The sequence below is a fragment of the Melospiza georgiana genome, chromosome 1, assembly GCF_028018845.1.
Source record: "Melospiza georgiana isolate bMelGeo1 chromosome 1, bMelGeo1.pri, whole genome shotgun sequence".
Classification (NCBI taxonomy): domain Eukaryota; kingdom Metazoa; phylum Chordata; class Aves; order Passeriformes; family Passerellidae; genus Melospiza; species Melospiza georgiana.
In genome coordinates this window covers 2,803,324-2,826,984 of record NC_080430.1, presented here as the reverse complement: position 1 = coordinate 2,826,984, position 23,661 = coordinate 2,803,324, and the positions used below count along the sequence as shown (strand labels likewise).

Here is a 23,661-nt window from a genome sequence, read left to right as displayed (position 1 = left end):
TTGTGCTTCAAAGATTTTTTGAAGCAAAGGAATAGCTCAGAAGGATTAGAAGAATGTTCAAGCTGGATATAAAAGTGAAGCTCTAATTGACAGAGAAATGCTTTATGTGAGGATAAAGTGATCAGACCTTCATGATGTTCTTGAAGATGTAGCTGTAGGTGTCAGTCTTTGTGTCTCGCTTTGGTTTGCAGATCACAATATAATTTTTGAAGAGGAAAACATGTCTTTTGTGTCCTTTCCATGCCATTCGAGCTCCTGGAGCTCCTTCCCACACAATGAAGTGGCCCTGATAGGAAAAAGAAGGAAGAGCACACAGTGATACATCTGGAATAATTACCCAGTTATGTCTCACCATCAGTGTCCAGATAATAAATGTTTTCTGTTGCATCATCTGATATATAATTTCTGATGTATCTCTGATTCATTAAAGCATAGCAGATGGTTTCTAATGCTAAAGGTGACTCATCAGGCACAGCCAGTGGTTGTCATTTCATTGACATTTAAATGGTGCCAGAAAAATAGACAGCCCTTGTCAGGTAGAAACAGGCTTGGGAATATTAAAGGAAAATTGTATTTTGTGTGTTATACAGACACTTTATATGATGATTTGGTCACCTTCACCAGAGCAGGACATTCACTTCACACAGCTTCAGACACAGACATGTCAGTAAGTGACATTGGTTTCCCCTGGCGTCTCTAGGGAGAGGTGAACACTCGAGGAGTGTGACTGGACAATTTTTGGATGCCTAAGCGTGGAGAGATGAATGCCCACCACAGTGTTACTGTAATTTAGCCTTACAGCTCCACTCAGCAATACACCATGATTCCCATGGAAAACATTAGATACAGACAGAATAAATTACTTGCCTGGTAGAACACAGTAAATCTATAAGGAAAGAGGAATTTGAGTGAGGGTGTTGGAGGTCCTAGACTAAAGTGTCCTAAGAGCTGGGTCACCTAAAAAGCCACACACCTGATTAATGGGATAAACCTGGGGGAGAACATGGGTCTGTTGAGGCCAGTAACTTCAGGAGCTGCCCCACATTGCTTCCCAATTTTGAGTTAAACCCTTCTAGATCATGTAGGGGCCCAGAATCATTTTATTTCTGTTCAATGAGCAGGTTAAAAAGGCAAATAACTGCATTATCTGTGAATTATTCCATAAGCACCCATGCTCTGGTGTTTCAAACCTTAGTGGAGCCAGAACACCCATTTCTGGACAGCAGTAAGTGAAATAAGCAAATCACCTCTTTCAGATATAATTCAATCATATAACATAATATGATATAATGTAATGTAATGTAATTTAATGTAATGTATTTTTATATAAATATAATATATAACAATTTAATAATATATAATAATTAATTATATAGCAAATATAATAAGCAATATATAGTTATATATTGATATTATTACAACATTGATATAGCAATATTATAGTAATATATTGATATAGTAATGAGATATAATAATTAACATTATAATATAATGTAATATAATATTACATATAATAGAATATCTGTAATTTAATATAATATATAATATAATATATATTTTTCTATTTATATATATAACATATAACATAATAATATATAATAATATATGACGGTTATAATAACCAATATATAATTATACATTATTATTACTACAATATTAATATAGTAATAATATAGTAATGTATTAATATTGTAATGAGATATAATAGTCAACATAATAATTAATTATATCATAATATTTTCATTTGATGTTGTAGTATATAATAATGAAATAGTAGTTATAGTAATAATAATAATAATTTTAAAAATTAATTATTAATTAATAGTAGTATATATTAATGAAATAAGTTATAGTAATAATAATAATTTTTAAAATTAATTATTAATTAATAATTTATAAAGAATTTTCTTCTAAGAATTAGGGCTCCATAGAAACTGGGGAAGGCACCCACGGAGCCAGCAGGGATGGGACATTGCAGTTACCTGGCGGATGGGCTCCCCAAGGCTCTCCAAGGTCCCAGGGTAATTCTCAATGAGAGAGACATGCAGGTTGTTCTCTGCTCTCCTGGTGAGGGCAGACACGATGGCATAGGCCTGCTCCAGCAAAGTGCAGTTCTGGCTGTTCCTGGCCTTGTTTCGGATTAATTCCTGTAGGTAAATGAAGAAAAAATTAGTGGATAATCAGAGAGGAAATAAGCAGTTTCTTCAGAGCCAAAGATTTTCTCAATATTTGTTCTGTCTCTTTCATCTCAGCAGCTTTTACCCCATTTTTTTCACCACAAACTGCTTAGATGACAAAGTCTTTTCTTTCCTACTTATTCCGCAGTATTAAAGACTTACCAGTCTGGCTTTTCCTGACATCAGTTGATGCCAAGTAAAGATAAAGTTGAAACAAACACCAGATATGGTTTGGTGGTTGAAAACCAAAAATTCCAAAGCGATCCTAAATGTACCCATTGCATTTCTCTTCTGCTTACCCTCACAAGAGCAGAGAACAAGGAATTCATGTGCTGAGACAACATTAGAATAATAAAAAGGGAGGCTGGAAAAAATGTGAAACGGCATTTTTCCTATTCTTCCCACACTGTTCCTGTTCCTCTCCTTCAGCAACAAAGGCATGGAAAATGCCTTTTCTCCTTCAAAAGACCCTTAAAAATATTGGAGTTTGTGTGCAAGACTATGTTCAAAAGTAGAAGGTTCTTCAAAATATTCCAGCTGCTCATTTATACAACACTAGAACACCTAAATATTTTGCCATGATTATTTTCTTCCTGAGTATCCTAATGTTATTTCCCATGAAAATACTGTTTAAAATGCTGTTCTGAAATGTTTGCTCATGGTCTAGGACAGTAGGACAGATGCAATCCTGAAAGACAAAATATTTCAGGGTGGTAGAATGGGGCAAAGTTTTTCAGAAAACAAGAATTTAATCTTACTATAATATCAGTATAAAAGGAAAAGAAGTGGTAAGTCATTATCTTAGACAAGGAAACATCTTATTTTTATAAAGTAAATATTACTGAGTTTGAAGCAAATTTATATCTGTCATCCAATATAATATAGAGTAATATAATACATACTAATATGTTATTATATCATATAATATAATTTTTTTCATATATTTAAGGAAAAAGCTCACTGAACTTTCTGGGGTTGGATTCTGTGAACCTCCACCTGGATTTACATTTACAAAACTATTTAGAGAAGACCACCACTGGTGATGATTAATCTCTTATTTACTCAAGGAGTTCTCAATTGTAGTTTTATCAGAAGGAAGCCAAGAAACAGGAAATAAAAATAAAATCTTTTTCTGCACAAGCTGCACAGAGCAGAACATAAACCTGTAACATCTCTTTACCTTAATTATTGTCTGGTATTGCTGGATCCTGTTTATGGGTTTTTCCAGGTAGTGCTGTAGTGGTGGGATCAGTGGCTGTGAGGGATCTTCATTAGTTAAATATTCATCTGTGTATCTCTGAAAGAATACATGGAATAACAAGGAAAGGTTGTTATAAAGAGCAGTACAAAAAATCCTGAGTAGCTGGAGCAGAGAAACAAGATTTGCTTATCTATATTTATGATTTATGTGGTTCTCTTGGTCTTATAATGTGGTGACCTTTAAAATGTCCCTTAATTACAGTTACATAAACACAGCCACATTCATGGCTGCATAATCTTTGTAATATTAATAAATGCACAAGGATAAGTAAATATGCTCCCATATTGGCCATACTAACCAGAAAAAAAAACTAGAAAGTGAACTAAAAACTATTAGTTTTAATAATTTTTACAGTTTAATTAATTTTGTCGTGGGTTGACAAACCACGACATAAGTTAATAAGGTTTTGCTATTATATTTAGCAAGAGATATTACAAATACTTTTGAGGTTCACATTTATGATTAATAATGATATTTCTTGATGCAGTGGGTTACAGGATGAATTTCCCACAGGTGCTTTGGCTCCTTCCTTACCTTGTAGAAATCCTGGACAGCTTTGCTGACAACAATGGACTCTGCCTGGACCCTTCCCACCAGGTACTGGATGTACCTGCTGAACTCTGCTTCGTGCTTGATGAAGCACATGGCCACGTCATCGTCAGTGTCACAGCCCTGCAGGCTCCTCAGGAACACGCTGTGGGGACAGGAGCACAGAACATCTCAGGGGAAGGGGCTGAAATGCGGCTAAAAACAGCCCCAGCTGCCAGGCTGGGAATCAGGAAGGAGATGTCAGGTGTAAAATTTGGTTTGGGGGTATTGCATTTGCCATCTGTCAGAGGTGGGGCAGTTCTCTGCTGTCCATGGGGCAGTTTTTTCTTTCTCTCTCCCCAGCCAACCCTCCCTGCAGGAGATCTCTGCTGTCCATGGCCACTGAGTGTCCCTGCAGGGCTGATCCAATCCCAGCATCCCATGGGGAGATGCTCCGCCCAGGGGAGGAGCCAAGCATTCCTACCTGGATCCAATCTGAGCCTGGCACAGCACAGCAGCCTTTGTCCCCTGCATTGCCAGAGGAGCAGCTTTCTGCTGCCCTGCATGGCCAGAGGGAGCCCAGGCCCATCTGCAGCAGCCCTGGAGCTGCAGAGGAAAACTCCCCCCTTGTGCAGGATCCCTGCTGCAGCAGAGCCACAGCTGGCACTGCAGGAGGGCTGAGCCCCCCTGGGATGGGGCTGGGACACCCCCTGACACACTGGGGGCAGGGACTGCTCTCACTCTGGCAGTGGTTTGTGTTCTTGTTTGTACTATTGCATTTGTATTTTTAATTTTCCTAGTAAATAACTGTTATTCCTATTCCCATATCTTTGCCTGAAAGCCCCTTAATCTCAAAAATTATAATAATTTGGAGGGAGGAGGTTTACATTTTCCATTTCAAGGGAGGCTCCTGCCTTCCTTAGCAGACACCTGTCTGTTCAATCCAAAGCAGAAATGATGGGGGAAATAAGGGATGTTGCCACATTAAGATTAAAGTGCTCAGTGCCTCTTCACCCAGCACAGTGCCATTCCTCTCAGCTGGGGCTTTGGAAAATGGGCAGGAGAACAGGACGAGGGAATGGCTTTAAACTGACAGAGGACTGGGTTAGACAGGATATTGGGAAGAAATTTCTTCTTTGTGACAGTGGTGAGACCCTGGCACAGATTTCCCACAGAAGTTGTGGCTGCCCCTGGCTCCCTGGAAGTGTCCAAGACTAGGTTGAGAAGGTCTTGGAGCACCCTGGGATAGTGGAAGGTTTTCTGAAATTCATGGATGCTGACATCAGTTTTACATGGATTAATATCTCTGTGAAGACACCACTGAAGTGCCTGTGAGATCTTGCTGCTTTTTTAACATAATTCACTGTTTCACAGTTAAATTCACTTTAAAGAGTAAGAAATGAGCAGGAAGCCTTGAAGTTCTGAAGGGGATTATGGAAGTCCTAACCCTGCGGTAGGATTTAAGCCATGCCATCATTTACCCTCCTGAAAGGAACATCAATTCCCTTGCACCTCAGCACTGCCAGTGCTCCACATCAGGAAAAATAGTAAGAAATAATAATAATATGGAATAATATTATTCCATAATATTATTCCAGTAATAATAATATTAGAAGTAATAATAACAGTAGTAATAGTAGTAGTGATAATAACGATAATAATGATAATGACAACAATAACGATGATAACAACAACAACAATAGTAATAGTAATAATAATAATAATAGTGCTACTCTTTGGTCTCCAATGAAGGCACTTGGGAATGCCCACCTGGAATGGAAGCGACCAATGTCATCAATATTCCTGAAGATGGTGGATTTCTGACTGGCAACAGCTCCTGGCACACTGGGACAGGTCTCAGTGTACCTAAGGTGATGAGTCTGGAGAAACTGCAAATCCTGGATGTAATCTTCCTCTGAGATCAACAGCTCCTGAATGAGAACACTGATGGGGAGACAGAGAGGCAGGAAGAAATCACGGAAAAATCATCACAATTGTCCTTGAGAGGCTTTTAGGCTGTAAATTAGGGATTTATGATCAGAGGAACTGACTCCTGGTGTGTGTTGAAAGATCCCCTGTGGGGATTGATGGATGCAGGTGATGCCTTAAGTTTTAGCTTTCATGTTTTCCAGATTCTGTACTGCACTGGTGTATAACTCTGGACTTCAAATAAATTGTTAGCAAGTTCTCCTCACAGTTCAGTCAGACAAAACAATCCTTTTCCAGCCCCAGAACCAAGGACACCATTGCAGCTTCAGGCCCAAAAAGTACAAACAACAGCAAATTGAGGAGAGCAAACTGGACTACAAAACCTGGAGCTGTAATTAGACAATTAACCCCAATATGGAAATGGACCAAAACTTATAAAAGTGTGAAAACTCATGAACCAGCATCCATCTTAGATAGAGCCACAGCCAGGCTCTTGTGCTGCCCCAGGTGTATCCTTTGAAGGGTTTTTTTAATAAATCCCCACTTTATTCCTTTAACTCTGTCTATCCTCTGTTCTAGGTAGCCTCTTAAAGCATCACATGGATGGATGGATGGATGGATGGATGGATGGATGGATGGATGGATGGATGGATGGATGGATGGATGGATGGATGTGGCCAGTTCAAGGTGTCCCTGTCCATGGCACTTGTTGACCATAGATGGTGTTTAAGGCCCCTTCCAACCCAAACCATTCTAGGATTTTGTGATCCCGATGCCTGGAATTTTCCTAACCTGAAATGAATCACAAAATGCAAGTGGTTCAAAAGGCAGGAAAATTCAAAGGTGCAAATACCAAGTGACATGAGCTCACCTTAGCTTCCTTTTGTATTCATCTTCAGAAACAAACTCTCCAGGAAACTCTGGAATTTCTGTTGCTCCCCACTCCGGTGACAACTACAATATTAGAAAAAAAAATTAAAATAATTCTTGGAAGTGGACAGTGCTTTTGTGTATACATGGAGGAATATCACTCATGTGTTCACAGTCCTGTTTAGTCTAACAATTACTAAACCAGTGTGAAATTTATTTTGTACTGGAGAGTTTTTAGGTCTTTCCAACCCAGAAACCCCTGCACAGACCAGAAATATTGTCTAATAAAAACATGAAAAAGTACCACCTTGTTCCAGACCCCTTCAACAACCTCCTCTGCCATCACTCCTTGTAAAAGGGATGGCTCTAAACTGCAACAAGAATGAGAAATTTTAAATGAGAAATAACCAAACATGATCAGTCACCTTTAATTTCTTGTCCAGATAAGCTGGAGACACCCAACCCTGTCGAGAGGGACTCGATTTTGTGGGTTTAGTCCTGACCAGCCATTTCAGAGGATGAGCTGAATCCAGGACTTCCACATATTGTCCTTCCTTCAGGGTGATGGTCTCCTTGTCCGGCGCCGCGGGCACGTAGTCAGCAGTGACCATGTAGACATCAAAGATCTGCAGGCACAAAACTACAGTCACTTTGAGCTCTTCCTTTCCCTTATGAAGAAATTCTCAACTGTGGGAATCCATAAAATCAGAGGGTTTTGGGAAAGCTGCAAAAGGCAGGCCTCAGAGACAGCAGAACTGTGATTAGGGCTAAGCAGTAGCCATGAGATTGGTCAGCAAAAAAATTATTTAAACTGTAGAAAAGTAAGGACAAATAGAACAATGGTCTGTGTCTTGTCTAGAATAACTCCCTAAGCTGCAGAAAAGTTTATCTAGTGAGATATTAGGAAAGTCTAAGCTTAATAATGGAGCTCTGTGTGTTGTGTTTTAAGGCTTACAAGCAGGTACTATATTTGAAATAAGCAAGCATTTTTTAACCTAAGGTACGTGTGCTTATAGTGGTTGGATAGAACTACTGTCAATGTGCTTTTGCTTTGTGTGATTGGTCAAAAAACTTTTAAAGTTATAACATAAGTTCTTGGTCTGCTGCCTGGGATGTGAGCTGATGTCATTTTCCCATTGTCATAACCATGGAATGAGACTGATGCTGGAAAATAAAACAGCTCAAGGCACGTTCCTACCAGACCCATCCTGTTCATGATTTGTACACAGCCCCCGGCTGGAGATACCCAACAAGATTCCTCTGGCCAACTTCATCCAAGGCCACAGAAAATCAAGTTCTGACTTCCTGAAGTTCAGCTGTGAGAGCAAGAGGTGCCAAGTCATGTTTCAACCATTTTGACTTGAACCACTTGTTCAGCATCACAGGATGAGCATCAGAATTTGATTCTCTGTGCTTTGTGTCACAGACACAACATTTAACTACTAAATACACCTACAAAACTAAATTACATCACCAAAGAGGATGGAGATCCCTACACCACAGTAGGCTGGTCACTCTAAGTTGAGTTTTCTCCTTGTGTCCAACTTGCCCCATAGAGATGTCATACCTCCCCTCTGGAATCCCCATCTTCAGATTCAGAGGAGGATTCCTGAGCAATGGATGAAGGTCTGGACCGTCCGTGGCGAGGAGATGCAGAGGGAGTTCTTGACTCATCATCACTTTCTGCACCTGGTACTCGAAGTTTAGCTGAAAAACAGCAACAGCAAAGTGTTTAAAATGTATCCCCAATTTAAACATCAACCAAATCTATAATAATTTTTCTTCTTCCTAGGAAGAGCATTCACGATAATGTTTAGTGTGATTTCTTATTGATATTTAGGATTAAATGAATAATTTGGATGTTTTAATACATGGTGTTGCAGGCCTACTGCATGTATTGCTGCTGCACTGCAAGAATGTTTGTTGGAGAGTTAATGCCTCTATTTTTGCTCCAAGTTAAACTTTTTCTACAAGATAACCAGGACAGACACAAACCAGAATTTTTCATCCAACTCAACAAATCACTGGATTTCTGCACAGCTGTGTACAGAGTTTTCATCCTTAATTTGATTTTAAAATTCCACTGTGAGCTAAAAATGTGGGAAGTACAGAAAACAGGATTGCTTTCTGATTTAGGAATGATGAATATCTGAGCAACTCAAAATACCTAAAATATGGAACATACACTTATATTTTTATAATTTACTGTAATGGCTTTTTTCCTAGTTCAACATTCTAGATTGAGATATGCAGGTTGGATGGACTCCTACTTAAATTTCTTATCCCTAAGCATTGACAAATGTTCATTTGTTTACATAGAATGACTGTCTGAAAAGCTGCTGCATAAATCTCACTTATAATTAAACAACACCTAAAAAAAAGAGATTTGGTTGGGTTTTTTTCTACTGTAATTAAACTGTGGTTTTCAGATTCCTTACCCTGAGTTATTTTTGCAGATACCATTTCTGAGATACGTGAGGTGAGTTTCTGGAAGAACTCTTCTGAGCCAACATCAGCTAATGAAATGGGGGTTTTGGGCACACCTTCTCTGCCAGCTTCAAGGTCTCCTGGAAAGAAAGAGAATTTGTTATTAAGTTGGCAGTGTCACTGAAAATTCATCTCTTTTTGAGTAATGCAAGCTTCTCTGGAAGGAAGGTTTAATTTTCTTCTCTTCTCCTGATTTTAAAACTGTCCTTGCTCTCAGTTCATCCAAATAATGCACCATTGAACAGTGAGCAGTCCTGAAAGGTTCCAACATTTCAGACAATTTCAAGAAAAGTGGACAAAAATGAGTAGATACATGAAATACATTGACAGTCTCAGCTGTAGATATGAGGGACAGGAAGAAGAGAGAGAAAACAGCTTCTCTTACCTTCAGAGGACTGAATAGTTCTGGAAAAGAAAATAAAGCAGAGTTAAATATTACAATAAAATGGGCAGTAAGGGGAGTTAAATGAAGAACATGTCCTCCCTTCTCCACACATCCAACTTACCCCAGGGTGGTCATGATGGCTTCTGACACCATCACACGCTCCTGGGTCAGGACTTCAGCCTCTTTCACTGCAAGATTGGGGTTGGTCATTAGAGGACAGAAGGCACAGAATGTCCTTTTTTAGCTGTTTAGTGCAGGCACATTTTCTAGACATGGAGCACTGCAGCAGCTCCTGACCTGGGATATATATTCCCAGTCCTGTGGTGGCAATGGTTTCTCCCTCCTCTCCCTGTTCATGAAAAATAAATAATTGCCCCATTTCTCCACGCTGCCCAGGTTATGCTCCTGCAGCTCTTGGTACAATAAAAATGTGGGATGCAAGCCAGGATAACAGAAAAATGGAATCCTTCACAGCTCTGCACAATTCCCAGTATATATTTGTTTTTACCCCATTTTATTGTGTTAAAAGAGGCCTTGGAAAGCTCTACAAGAACCTAATAACTCTAATACAAAATATCTCAGCAGAGTGGAGCACTCAAAATAATTTTTCAAATTATGACTTTTCCCAGTTACTTTACATTGCCTTTCATTTTTTAAAATTTTTACCTAATTTGGTTGTTCCTAGACTTGCCTTCTGTTTATACAGAAAATGTGCTGCTGTTAATACAAGACAGAGTCAGAAATCTAAAATATTATAGAAGTAAAGAGTGTAACCATTTGCAAGACAAGTAAAATCATGGCTGCTCTTGAGAAAATGCTTTTTTTTGGGTGTGATTGGATAATTTCCATAACAGTCACACTTGTTTGTTTTTTTTTTTTCCCTTAGGCACTGGGTAAAAGGGAAATATAGAAAAATTGTTTGTGTTGCAGCAAAGATTTACCATCTGCAACTTCCAGGTTGGCCGTGCAGATGGACTGGCCAGCCTTGTTGGTGGCAATGCAGGTGTAAGCTCCACTGTACTTCTTCTTGACGTCCAGCAGGATCAGGCTGTGGTGCATGTTGGAACTGGCCAGTTTGTACCCAGGAGTGTCTGGTTTGATCCACAGGATGTCCTCCCGAGACTCTTCCTTCATCCAAGTGATTGTTGGTGGTGGATGCCCTAAAGGGAAATTGGTGCGATAACTTTAATCGTCCTGTTTGTGTTCCTCCCTTAAAATGTCATCATAAGGGATGAGCCTTGCTGTGAAAAAATGGTGTTTTGATCCATTTTATGATACTTTACCAACAATAACAGGCATAATATGCAATAAAGGAGGATAAACCATTTTACAGCACGCTCATAAAGACATCAAATCTTTTTGAAAAACCAGAATTGTCAATCACCGTACAATTCATGGTCAACATGCATCATACTACAGTGTCATTATCCCCATTTTTTCATACAAAAAATTGGAGGTGAAGAAATATAAGGTGCTTTACTGTGAAGTGTCTTGGCAAAAAATGTAAGTTGGGAGTAGAATCCCAGACTTCAGATACAGGAAATGTGTTTACAATGACTTGGGGGCAGAGAGAGAAGAATGTGTTGTGAAATTACACATTTCAAGTGTTATTCAGAGAGATGAGGTATCTGCTCACTTACCTTCAACTTTCACAGATAATGTGATGCTTGCACCCTTTTTCACCTTCTTATTTGTAAATCTTTCAAGGAATCTTGGCGGTATCAGCTGCTCATGGGAATCTGGAAATAATATTATTGAAGAAGCACAGTGAGTTTAGACTGAAAAATTCCTGGGGCTTCTGTTCCCACCTGCTGTGGCTTCTCTCACCTGTTTTGGATGGCTCTTCTTTCTCATAAGGATCTGGAACACAAGGAGAAAAAAAAGAACATGACAAATATAAATAAGTGTTAATTTAGGGATTGCAACAAAAAGCTCCCAAAGTGACGCCAGTGGAGATATTACACAGAAATATTGGTATGATTTATAAGAGCTTCTAAGTTTTGATGAAATTAACTTTTAAGGTTAATTAGAATGGACAAGAATAAAATAGCTGTTTATGAGACAGACAGACCACAGAGAAGTGGCATCATCATCTTCTTAAACAGTAAATTTATAGGTGAATAAACAAAGAACCAAGAGCAAAGCACATCATCCTTTACCTACAGACTTCCCCACCTCACCTGAGTTACCTTGGGAGGTTTCCTCAGGAAAAAAATAACTATACAAAATGTCAAGAACCTCTGAAACAGCCCAAAACAGAGCCACACCCACCTTTGACTACCAGCCTGGCTGAGGAATAGGCAGAGCCAGCAGAGTTGATGACAAATATCAAATACTGGCCGGCGTCTGCTTTGGTGACGTCGCGGATTTCCAGGGAGTGGAATTCCTGCCTGTCGGTCTTGAGGATCCGGTCCGAGGCCTTTAGGGGCTGCCCATTTTTGAACCAATAGAGACGAGGCTGAGGGTACCCTGTGAGGAGCAGTTACAGACACAGAGAGCAAAATTCATTGGCAGCAATGATTTGGGAGCATCTCCAAAGTGCCAGATCCTCTGCTGTCTCAAGGGTTTAACAGGGGTGCTGCTTCAAGGGTTTAACCAATTAGGGATGCTTAAAAATGCATTAAATTCGAATTATCTGTTAAAATTATTTCCTGTCTCCTCAGTTTCTGGCACTCCCCATATTGTCTCTGCATGTGCAAACACCTTGGAGTTTGAAAAATCAACACTTATGTCTGATTTGAAAGTTTCACAAGGAGAAATGTTGAAGCCAGATGCATTCTCATAATTTTTATAGACAGCAACAGGAGAAAGTGGCAAAATCCCTACCTCTCCCTACCAGAGTCAACACCAGAGGGATGTTTTTGCAGTTTTTACATTGTAGGAGCAACCCCTTAATGGAGGAAGGCAAATTCATGACTGCTTAATTTATTGAAGAAAATGAAGGAGATTGACTTTATTTTTATTATTATTATTACATAATTATGATTAATATAAATACATTATATTAGATATAGTTATTTAGGTTATATAAATATAAGTAATATATAATGATAGTTATTAATAGTGATGATTGTAATAATGTCAAGATTATTACTCCTTACTGCTCCTGTGCTCAGAGAAATCCAGAATTCAGTTTTCAGAAGCATGTGCCTGTCATTATGCCTGGATATATGGACACAAAATGAGGCTTAATCTGCCTAAGTCTGCTCCAACAGTCCCTGTTCAACAGCATGAACACTTTCCCCAGCTGGTTTGTGCAGAAATGGTGCAAGGTGCTCAGCCCGGGGTCACAGCTGCAGAAGAACACCTTGGAAAACCTTGTCCAGCACTTCAACCCGATATCAGACCTGGAAAACTGACATTACCGTGGGATCCACTCACCTTTCACCTTCAGGTGAAATTTAGCCAGCGATGCTCCAGGTGCCACGTGAATATCATGGAGCTCATCAAAGATCTGGGGCAGCTGCTCCTCCTCAGTCATGGATTCCTCCTGTTCTCGGCTAAGCAGCAATTGGGATTAGAAAGAGGAAAATCAGGACTCCAGATAAAAGTTTGGAATCAGAATGATATACTTTAGGTAAATTCAGTCTGTGGGTTTTGGCATCCTGAGAACAGACTCAGCACCATCTGACATTAAAAGTAACAGAGTGATCCCTTGAGGAAATAGCCCAGCTTGCCTGAAGGCTCCAGGGCAATTCTGTCCATGATAAATGTGCAGCTGCTGCAGTTATTGCATCTCAACTGGGCTGGATGCTCCTTTATGGCATTAAATTTGCTCAACACAGGAAACTCAGCGCTGACATAAATACTCAGACTGATCTCACTGAGTTAGAGGTTAGAACCAGTTCCATATTTTACCTTGAAATATATTCCTTGGCACTGTAGTAAGATGAAGTCTCTGTTGCATCTGCTGCTGTCTCATAGTCTGTGCTAGTCACTGTTAAATGGAAAAAGATAGGTCTGAATCATCTGAGATTTGAAATTATTTTTCTTGCTTAAGCAGTTCTTACTGATTTTAGTTCCCTTACTAATTGGAGTGACTGGCAGATGGATTTTATATTGTACTGCAGCAGGATCCCACACATCCCTGGATTATGGAAAACACCTTTGTCTCTGTTCACCCCAAAATCTTTGCTCTGAACCTTGCCTTGGAGTTAGCAAAACCCAGCTAAACCCAAGAAGTTTACAAGTGAAAATTTCCTGGCCAAAACATCTTCCTTTAAAATGTAAATGGTGTGGAGATTCTCAGTTCAATCAAAGAAAGAACAGATAATTTCTCCCAGGCTGAGCCTGAGAATCTTAGAGGAAAGAATTAAAACAATTATTATCTCTCTTTCTGGAACCATTGTTTATAATTATGGTTCTTCACAGTGTGCTATTCATAGTCACCATTAGTGTGAGATGTTTCTACTTTGAGACCAATCAAGTATCAATTTAGCAAGTCACATTATGAAAGACCCACTACTTTCATTAAAGTTAACCTTCTAATCCACCTGAAGACTAGAGTCTTTCTTTCCGTCCCTGACTCAACAGCTGCAGCCATGATATTTTCTGAAAAATCCTTTCCTTAGGATTTTTTCCTCATGAGAAGCTGAGAAACGAAATGTAAACAATAATTATCTGCTGCTGTGGAATGCAACAATTGCATCTTTGATTGGTCTCATGTGGTTGTTTCTGATTAATGGCCAATCACAGTCAGCTGGTTTGGACTCTGGTCAGTCACAAGATTTTATTATCATTCCATTCCATTCCATTCCATTCCATTCCATTCCATTCCATTCCATTCCATTCCATTCCATTCCATTTCTATTCCTTGCTAGCCTTCTGATGAAATCCTTTCTTCTATTCTTTTAGTATAGTTTTAATCTATAATTTTCTTTTAATATAATATATATCATAAAATAATAAATCAGCCTTCTGAAACATGGAGTCAAGATTCTCATCTCTTCCCTCATCCAGGGACCTCCGTGAACACCACCACAATTGGTGACCCCAAGTGACAGAAAATTCCACAAACAGCATCAAATGGTGCTTTCCTTGGGAAAAAAATAAATTAACCAGGTCTCAGCAGAACTCCTTTAATTGTTTTTGCTACAGAGATTTTGAGACTTACGGTCCACACGGAGCTCAGCCTTGGTTGAGGCCACGCCCATGTTGTTCTCAGCGAGGCAGCGGTAGACGCCCATGTCCGTGGGCACCACGGCGGTGATGATCAGCTGGTGGCACCCTTCCTGGTCCTCGTTGATCATGTAGTGATCGTTTTCCTCAATAGCTTTGCCGTCCTTGAACCAGCGAACCGTGGGCAGGGGTTTGCCAATGACGATGCAGTCAAAGCTCACTGGGTACCCGTCCTGGACCTCTTGGTTTTGGAGCTCGGTCATGAACATGGGGGCTGAAGTTGGGGTGGTTGGAGAGAAGAAAGAAAACTTTGGTTTTAGTTAAAGATATATTTTAGGCCCCTGCTGCCCAGACTTCTGGTTTCCAGTTTTTTAATTGCAGAGTAATACTTTTTTTCTCTAGAAAAGAAACTCCTTAGCACTATGAAGATATTTCATCAGCACAGCAATACCACAGCTGCCAACTATATATTATCCCTGCTCCTATTCTTGCCAAAATGTCTTGTCTCCCTCAGAGCCATTCTACACCCCACATAATTCATTTAAGTACAATAATCATAGTATTTATGGTCATGTTGTGGTAGGTGACATTTCTAGCATGAAAAGGGGCTTCACAGATAAGTCAGTATGTTGTAACCTCCCCACCAGTGTGCCTCCTCTCCCTCAAAATGAAAAAGAATAAAAAAGTCATTATTTTTTCTAAAAGTGCAAAGTTTTCATAAAATATCTGCACCAAATTAAAAAAAAAATTGCTAGAAAAAAATTGCTTGAGAGTGAAAAAATTGCATTGTGACCTGTTCCCACTGTCTTTTCCAAGGAACAGGCAAGATCTGCTTCCCCTACCTGTGTCAGAAGTCAGCAAAGGTGGTGGAGGTCTTGATGGAGGTGGAAACTTCCCAAGGGTGGGAGGTGATGCCTTCCCAATGCGCAATTCAATTTTTTTCGGGCCTTGTTCCAAGATGTCGATCTCCACTGGAATTCCCAGAGCACCAAACATCTCTCTGAACCGTGTGGCGGCCGTTTTGGCCTCGGACATGACTTCAAACTTGATGTAGATGTACTGGTCATCCTCACGGTACGTCTGGTGGTCAACCACGTCTATGTCCCCTTCGTCTGCGCTGACAAAGAGCTCTTCCTCCACATCAGAGATCTCCGTGGAGATCTTGGCCCTGAAGAGCCTGTGGAGTCTCCTTCCTGCTTTTCGGAAAGCGTCGTCCAGCTCGCTGCCAGATGAGCTCTCCGTCTCGCTGTCGGTGCTTTGCTTACTCCTCTTCTCCTTAGCAAGAGCTTGAGCTTCCTGAGCGCCAACCACCACCTTGGCGCTGTGTGAGACCTTGCCAAATTTATTGGATGCCTCACAGGTGTATTTGCCTGCATCCTTCCTGTCCAGGCCGGCGATGATCAAGGAGCAGGTGCCGTCGCTGTAGCTGTCGATGTGGTAGTAGCGACCATCCGAGAGCTCCTTGCCATCCTTCAGCCAGCGGACGTTCATGTCGGTTTTGCTGTGGGCCACACACTCCAGGTGCAGGGTGCTTCCAGGCTCTCCAGAGAAGTCTTTGAAGGTCTCAGTGAACACCGGGCACTCCTGTTGCTTGATCTCTTTCCTGACTTTGTAGCCTTTGAAAGCGGCTTGGATCTTCACAGCCGCCTTGTTCATGGAGGGGTCGTCTAAATCTGGCAGCTCTGGTTCAGCTGGCTGCGCAGCTGTGGTGGCCACAGTGGTCTCCACGGTGGTTGTCTCCCACTGCTTCCATAGTTTTCCTGTGGAGGTGGACTGAACCTTGCTGGTAATGCTGGTGCTCTTCTTCCCAGCTTTCTTGAGGTAGTTCACCAGGGAAGGAGTGCCAGCTCTGGACTCATCATCAGAGCTTGTGAAAGAGAAATCTGCCTCTCCCGTCCTGGCCAGCTCGTCACACGTGGAGTACTCCTCTGAGTAGTAGTGGGACATCTCTGCTTCCTCCTTCCTCAGCTTCTGAAGCTTCTCCTCCTCCTCGGGCACCTCACTGATGGAATCCAAGGTGGGCTCCCGGCTCATCCGACGCTTCTTGGCCAGGGCTTCCCAGAGGAGGTGCAGATCTCCCTCCTGGGCAGCTTCAGGGGGCAGGCTGGGCTGGATGTGTCCATCCACCTGCTCCTCAGCCCGGCTGGCAGGGGGAGCTTCCCTGGCAATCTCCTTCAGCATCGACACTGTGGGAACTGCAGGGAATGAAACAGACAAGAAGTTAAAATCTGTGAGCTCGGAGAAAGCACGTGGAAATGTTCTACTGGAGAGTCTCAGAGGCATTTAACTAAGCATCATACTGAGAAAAACATGGGAATTTACAGAATCACAGGATGGGGAAGGTTGGAGGGGACTACTGAATATCATCTAGTCCAACCTCCCTGCTCACACACAGTCCCCTAGATCACATTATTCAGTGTCCAGATGGATTTTGAATATCTCCAGAGAAGGAGACTTCACACCCTCTCTGGGAAGTTGATATAACTGATTCTGGTCCTGGTGAACTTGTCCTAGCTGACCATGCTTTGAGGAGGAGGATGGACCACACCATCTTCAGGAGGTTTGTCCAACCTCAACAATCCTGTGATTCCATGCATGCACTTAAACATTACCAAACAACTTTTTAAAAAATTTATTTATTCCTTGCACATTTGGACCCAATAAATCAATTTGTGTCCTTTTTAATGTTGCAGTTGCTTAGACTGCCAGTGGAGCTTGGAAAGCTACCCAGGCTCATCCAATCTCCCAGGTATACAGGGCTTCTCTGTCTGTCCTGAACAGATCTCCAGTGGCTGTGCTGGGAGCTGAGACTCCCATCTCACATGGACACAGCTGCTTGGTTGGATGTGCCTAAGTCTGAAGGTGTCTGGGACACATTCATGTGCCTCTACATGTTGCCCAGTCCCTTTTGAGATGCTCCAGGTTGTCTGGGACATCCACACAACACCCTAAAGCATCTGAAAAGGCACCAAAAACTCGTGTAGAGACAATAATGTCACGCCTTAAATATGTGTCTCCAGAAACTCTAATCTGAGCAACTCAAAATCATTTGGGATGCAGGAACATACTGGGCAATGCCAAACAGGAAAATAACAATTCCTTGTGGATTGTTATCATAGCTTGTAAAAGAAAATTAATTGCAGTCCCAGCTGTGGAGATGGCCCTGGATGTCCATACTAGACCTGATTTAACACCCCAGCAATGCATACTTTGTACCTTCAAGACACAGGCTGGCAACAGATTTGACTTCTGGAGAAGCCATGCAGGTGTAGCTGTCCTGATCCTCAGGTTTAAATCCACGGATAATGAGAATCTGCTTCGTTCCTTCAGAAAGGATTTCATATCTCCCTCCAGCTTTTATTTGCTCTTTTCCCTTGAACCAGGTCACTTTCTCCTCAGTTTTGTTTGATAATGTGCACTCCAGGCGAGCCACCCCCCCTTCCGAGACAGATCCTCCCACCAAGGGTTGGGTGATGGTAACTGGAGGCTCTGCAATTACAGAAATAAAGTGAATTAACACAAAGAACAATCATCTGGCTTTAGGGCACTCCACTCCATAAAATATCCAAGCAACCCATCCATCATTTACAGATTTTTCAGCTGTTGTAGACAACTAAAGGAAAAAAAAAAGGAAAAGACTGGCAGCATCCAAAGTATGCACTTCCAAAGATAATACCAAAACAACTTTCCAAGCTCTCCCAGTGCTTAAACTGCTCCATCTAAACATATACATGCAGAAGTGGTTGCATTTTCCACATTCCTGTGTTTGTTTGCTGGTCTTCATTTACCCATCATCAGTACAAAAGAAGTTCTACAGATTTTTTAGATCTTAAATGTTTCAAAGTGAAGAAGTGGTGATACGAGACAAAGAAGAAACAATAAACCGAATGAAAAGAGATTATTCAAAGCGGCATTCATCTCTGCCTTGAAATAAAAAGAAAAATATAGATATATATTTAGGCTATCTTAGGAAGAGTAAAAATTATCAAAAAGCAAAAACAATTAAACCAAAAATTCTCAGCATTTTCTTTACTTTGGAAGGAGGTCTACCAGTGGAATGCTGTTTGTAGAACCATGGTACCTCAAAGAAAAAGACATTAAACTCAGAGATTCTGACTAGGATGTAAAAGATGATTCTGGGTTCCCAAAAGCAGCACATCCCTCAAGGTTACCTTCCTCTCTGCACATTTCATCAGGGTGAGAGGATTGCTGCCCAAAATGCCTTGAGTTTGTTGTTGACAAAGTCAGCATGGTCAGAGTCATCAGGGTCCAGCACTGGCAGCAGTTATTGTTGTAAAAAAATGCAACAGAGCATTTTAAGCAAAAGAGTAATTTTCTATCGTTATACTCATTTTGAGGAATTTAAATGAGTGATACCAGAGAAAGAGTTGCAAGAAAAAAAAGACTGAGAGAGAGAAACTCCCCATCCCACTGAAGCTTCCAAATTTCACCATCAGACAGCAAAGGAACTTTGTCCCCCAGCATTTCTTTGGGGGAATTCTTGAAAAAGATGCATAAAAAACAAACAAAAAAAAAAGGAGAAAGATGGGTGAAGAAGACCATGTGCTCACTCATGGTCACAGTCTTGGTTACCCCAAACACATTCCAGCATGCCCTTTTCCACTCATTCCATCCTAACTCCACCAGAAAAGACACTCATGGCCAACACGTGGGTACAGTGCAAGAAACCCATGGTGAGGGGCCAGCACGTGGATGATGCAGTGCAGGCTGCAAGACAGCTGGATGCAGTATGGAGGACATCAAAGAACAGTGCTAAAAAACGCAGCGGGTTTTGTTCACAGCGGCCCAGAACGACTTTTTCCTCCCAAGCTCTTTGTCCTCTACTGCCTTGGCAGCCAAGCACTGAAAGACACTGCACTGGGAGATGCCTGGAATGGGTGAAGCAGGCATGCCATGCAAAATGTGGGGTCTGCAGGAGCTTGCAGCCCTCCCTGAGCCTGTGTCCATCCTCACCTAACCGCACCGTCTGGGGGAAGTGCAGCGCCTCGCTGGGCCCCGCTTTGCTCACGGCCGACACTCGGAATCGGTAGGGCTCCCCCGGGCTGAGGCCATCCACGGTGAGCTCCGTGTTTGGGATGAGCTCCCTGCTGCAGGACTGCCAGCCAACTCCTGGGATTTTCCTCTCCACCCTGTAGCCCAGGATGGGCTGGCCGCCGTCACCCAGCGGCCTGTGCCAGGACAGGGTGACGGAGTGGCTGCTCTGACTCAGGATCTCTGGTGCTTCAGGTGGCTCGGGGAGGGCTGGGGGCACAACAGAGGCGCTGTGATGTGTGATGTGAGCAGGGACACTCCGTCCTAAAACACCCAAGAGTGTAGGAGTGTGCCCCTTGTTGACGGAGTGACAGAACTATCCTTTGTCCCCTCAAAAAGGAAAGAAGCCCAGAAGTTTCTGTCCTCAATTAGGTGAAAAGACGCCTCATAAGACCTGGGGGACTTCACCTCAAACTTAAGGATAGCCAATTGGACAGAAGCCAAAAATTCTCACCTGAGCAATTTACTAGAAAAAGAAGAGAACAAAGAAACTGATCGCTTTTGTGAGGTGTTTTACCAGGAACAAGAACCTCTGGCACCTGGATCGGTTTTTCTCTATAAAGAGTTTTGTTATTTTGCTTTTTATTAAAACCTTTTTGTTTCCAACACTGCAACAGAAGCCATCCTGCTGATTTTATGCCTTCTAAGGTAGCTGAGCTATCTTGGGTGTGAAATAGACCTCCAAGAGCTTATGAGACCTGGCTCGAGGAGGCTCCTATTTCACAAGAGCCTTCTGCAAGCTGTGAGGACAGAAGCGCAATTGTCACGGAAATCTTTTATGAAAAATCCTTTCCTTAGGATTTTTTCTCCTGAGAAGCTGAAAAACGTCAAGAACAAAATGTAAACAATGGTTATCTGTTGCTGTAGAATGCAACAAATAGATCTGAGATTGGTCTCATGTGGTTGTTTCTAATTAATGGTCAATCACAGAGAGCTAGCTCAGACTCTCTGTCCGAGCCACAAACCTTTGTTATCATTCTTTCCTATTCTATTCTTAGCCAGCCTTCTGATGAAGTCCTTTCTTCTATTCTTTTGGTATAGTTTTAATTTAATATATATAATAAAATAATAAATCAAGCCTTCTAAAACATAGATCAAATCCTCATCTCTTCCCTCATCCTAAGACCCCTGTGAACACGGTCACACTCAATGGACTGAGTATTCTCCTTGTTGTAAAGTTGAGTGTAAAGTCACCATAAAGTCACAACCATGAGCACCTGTGCACCACTGATTAATCCTTGTCTGCCCTGATCTATGCTGCCAATGACAAACATTCATTTTCCAACTCTCATCACAAATAATTAACCTCTTGTGTATATATAATTAACCTCTTTGTCTCACCAAGCTTAGAATAAAGATAACCCTACACAGTCCATATTAGCAAGGAATTTAACTAAAAATTTCAAGCACATGAAATGAGCCTTGACTGTGTTTATTTTAGGTCTGGTCTTAATTGAAATCAGGTTGTTGTGGGACTAAATAATAACTCAAACATTTTAATAACGAGTCACTCCACTTCTGTGTAATTGCAGTGTTGCAATGTGTCACAGCATCAGGAAATAACAAATAAATATGTGTTGGGAATGATCTGGTGTCCTGCTCCATGATCATAGAACAGTTTGGGTTGGGACCTTGAAGATCATCTAATCCCAATCCTTACACTCAGTACACTGGAAAATTTTCCTTGTTTACATTAGACTTTGGCCTTAAAGACAGAAATAATTCTTTCAGTCTTGAGTTCAAGACATTTACGATGTAAATGACCTGCCATGATATGCCAATCCAAAGAATTAAAGGCAAATATGGTCAACAGCCAGTTCTTTAACTCTGGACACCACAAGAACAACATAAAGTCTTTTCTCTGTTGTCAGCCAAATTTCATAGAGAAAAATCCGTCAACAGGAAGAGTATTGTATTCTTATTTTGAAGTTCATTAAATGCAAGTACCCAAAATTAGAAAAAGTTGATTTAAACTTTTTTTAAAATTGTAGCGGAAATGACTGGAATGTGTAACAGAGATCCTTAAGTATCAGAAATCATTAGACAGAGATTGCCTGTAGCCATTTAAAGTATAGATGGTCCATCGGTGACTCTTTAACATCTCAGCTACAGCTAAAATACATTTAATTATCTCATAACCATCCCTGGGATGGTGCTGTGTGACCACTGCTGGGTGACCCACTGGTCCCACTGTGGGAAGGAGCCAGATCCTGGGTGCTGAATGGACACTGATGGCATCATCCATCCTGCTCCATGAGGGAATGAGAGAATTATCATTTTCCCTACTTAACTATTCACTCTGTCTCTCTGGAGCAGGAGGTGTGTGCTCCATGGGTGTCCCCCTCTTGAGGGTTTTAATATGCTATTCATTAATCTGGAAAACTGTTTGCTCTCCACGCTGATTAGTAGATTTCAAAGATTCCTCTGCTGCTCTGGATGATTTTTCGACATGGACTCTACCGCTGCTCCTTCCCATGTCCACATTTGTCAAGTGAAGAATAATGATTTTTGTTAGAGTTTATGTTACATTTTACAAAAGACAGCAGCTAAAGAAAGTTGGGGAGCATCTCTACCATCACTAGCCTGATGTATTTTTCTTCTGATGAGGTGGATCTGGTCAAAGAACAAGTTGCCAGTAGTGTCTTCTCAGCCTAAGAACACTATTTTGGTACATGTGAGGCAAAGTGGAAAGGATCAGCACAAAGATTGGGAAATTCAATGCTGAATATCAAAATTAGAGATTTTGAGTGCCCCTGGGCTGGAACAACACACACTTACCAATCACAGAAAGCTTGGCTGATGAAATGGCCTCCCTGGAAGCAAAGGTCACCTCTCCAGAATGATGCAGTTGGGCTTTTTTCAGGATAAGTTTGTATTTGTTTCCATCTGCTTGCACCTCCCAGTCCTCCCCTGCCTGGATCTCTGTGTCATTGCTGTACCAGGCCACTTCGTTCACTGGCACAGCTTCACTCAGGACACAGCTAAATGTTGCTTTGTCCCCCAGAGACACTTCCACATCCGTGAGGGGCTGCAGGAACTGCAGGCGCCACCCTGTAGGTTAAAATCAGTGATCAAGGCCTCAGTTACAGAAACAATCAGGAGATTTTGTGAATGTTTGTGCTGAAGCTCTGAACAGCCAGGCCTTGGGGAGCAAGGAGATCATTAGAAGGTTTATGTACATTGCCAGAACAGAAGGTTTGGAATCACAGAATGGTTTGGTTTGGACTTTAAAGCTCATCTTGTTGCTTCCCCTGCCTTGGGCAGGGACACCCTCCACCAGACCAGGTTGCTCCAAATCCCATCTAATCCATAAGTGGGGACTGATCTCTGCTTTTGTACTCTTATTTTCTTGTACAGAAAGGGACTGTGGTCCCCACTGGGGTCTCCTGTAACAGCATAAAGTAAAAGGACACAGAGATAATGTTGTTGCTGATAAAACCCTCCTCTCTGAAGCCCTGAAGTGTCTATAAACACAACCAAACTCATCAGAGTCATGACAGCTCTGAGAAAATAATTTACTCCTCACTCAGTGCCAACTGGTCCTGCTTATAAACCATCTCACATACTACAGAGCAAGAAAAAAAGGAAATTGTAAAGCATCAGCCATTTAGGGGTGAGAGAATTGGATTTGTTTCAGATATTTTTTCAGGGAAAATAAAAGGCTTTGGGATGATCTAATTTGTACTTTCCAGGATATAAGGCATCCAACAAAAAAGATGTAGAGGGACATTTTGCAAGAGCATGGAGTGACAGGACAAGGGGAGATGGATTCAGATGCCCAGAAAATAGGCTTACATGAGATATTAGGAAGAAATTCTCTGCTGTGAGGATAGGGAGGCCCTGGCACAGGGTGT

At 41.4% G+C, this 23,661-nt stretch overlaps 1 protein-coding gene across 1 annotated transcript in view; it reads right to left on the bottom strand.

The window, feature by feature from the left end:
* OBSCN (obscurin, cytoskeletal calmodulin and titin-interacting RhoGEF) overlaps positions 1-23,661 on the bottom strand; it is a 150,824-nt gene that overhangs the window by 18,119 nt on the left and 109,044 nt on the right. Inside the window, exons 63-84 of the mRNA XM_058024149.1 lie at positions 22,586-22,858; positions 19,730-20,017; positions 17,972-18,244; positions 15,598-16,950; positions 14,751-15,029; positions 13,496-13,574; positions 13,019-13,137; positions 11,909-12,106; positions 11,465-11,497; positions 11,278-11,376; positions 10,579-10,797; positions 9,759-9,825; positions 9,638-9,657; positions 9,204-9,332; positions 8,333-8,472; positions 7,191-7,391; positions 6,767-6,849; positions 5,737-5,910; positions 3,973-4,132; positions 3,358-3,474; positions 1,983-2,147; positions 128-286 (exon numbers count right to left, since the gene is read on the bottom strand). Coding sequence (XP_057880132.1) covers positions 128-286; positions 1,983-2,147; positions 3,358-3,474; positions 3,973-4,132; positions 5,737-5,910; positions 6,767-6,849; positions 7,191-7,391; positions 8,333-8,472; positions 9,204-9,332; positions 9,638-9,657; positions 9,759-9,825; positions 10,579-10,797; positions 11,278-11,376; positions 11,465-11,497; positions 11,909-12,106; positions 13,019-13,137; positions 13,496-13,574; positions 14,751-15,029; positions 15,598-16,950; positions 17,972-18,244; positions 19,730-20,017; positions 22,586-22,858 — 4,628 coding nt within the window. The remainder of the gene's footprint in view (positions 1-127; positions 287-1,982; positions 2,148-3,357; positions 3,475-3,972; positions 4,133-5,736; positions 5,911-6,766; positions 6,850-7,190; positions 7,392-8,332; positions 8,473-9,203; positions 9,333-9,637; positions 9,658-9,758; positions 9,826-10,578; positions 10,798-11,277; positions 11,377-11,464; positions 11,498-11,908; positions 12,107-13,018; positions 13,138-13,495; positions 13,575-14,750; positions 15,030-15,597; positions 16,951-17,971; positions 18,245-19,729; positions 20,018-22,585; positions 22,859-23,661) is intronic.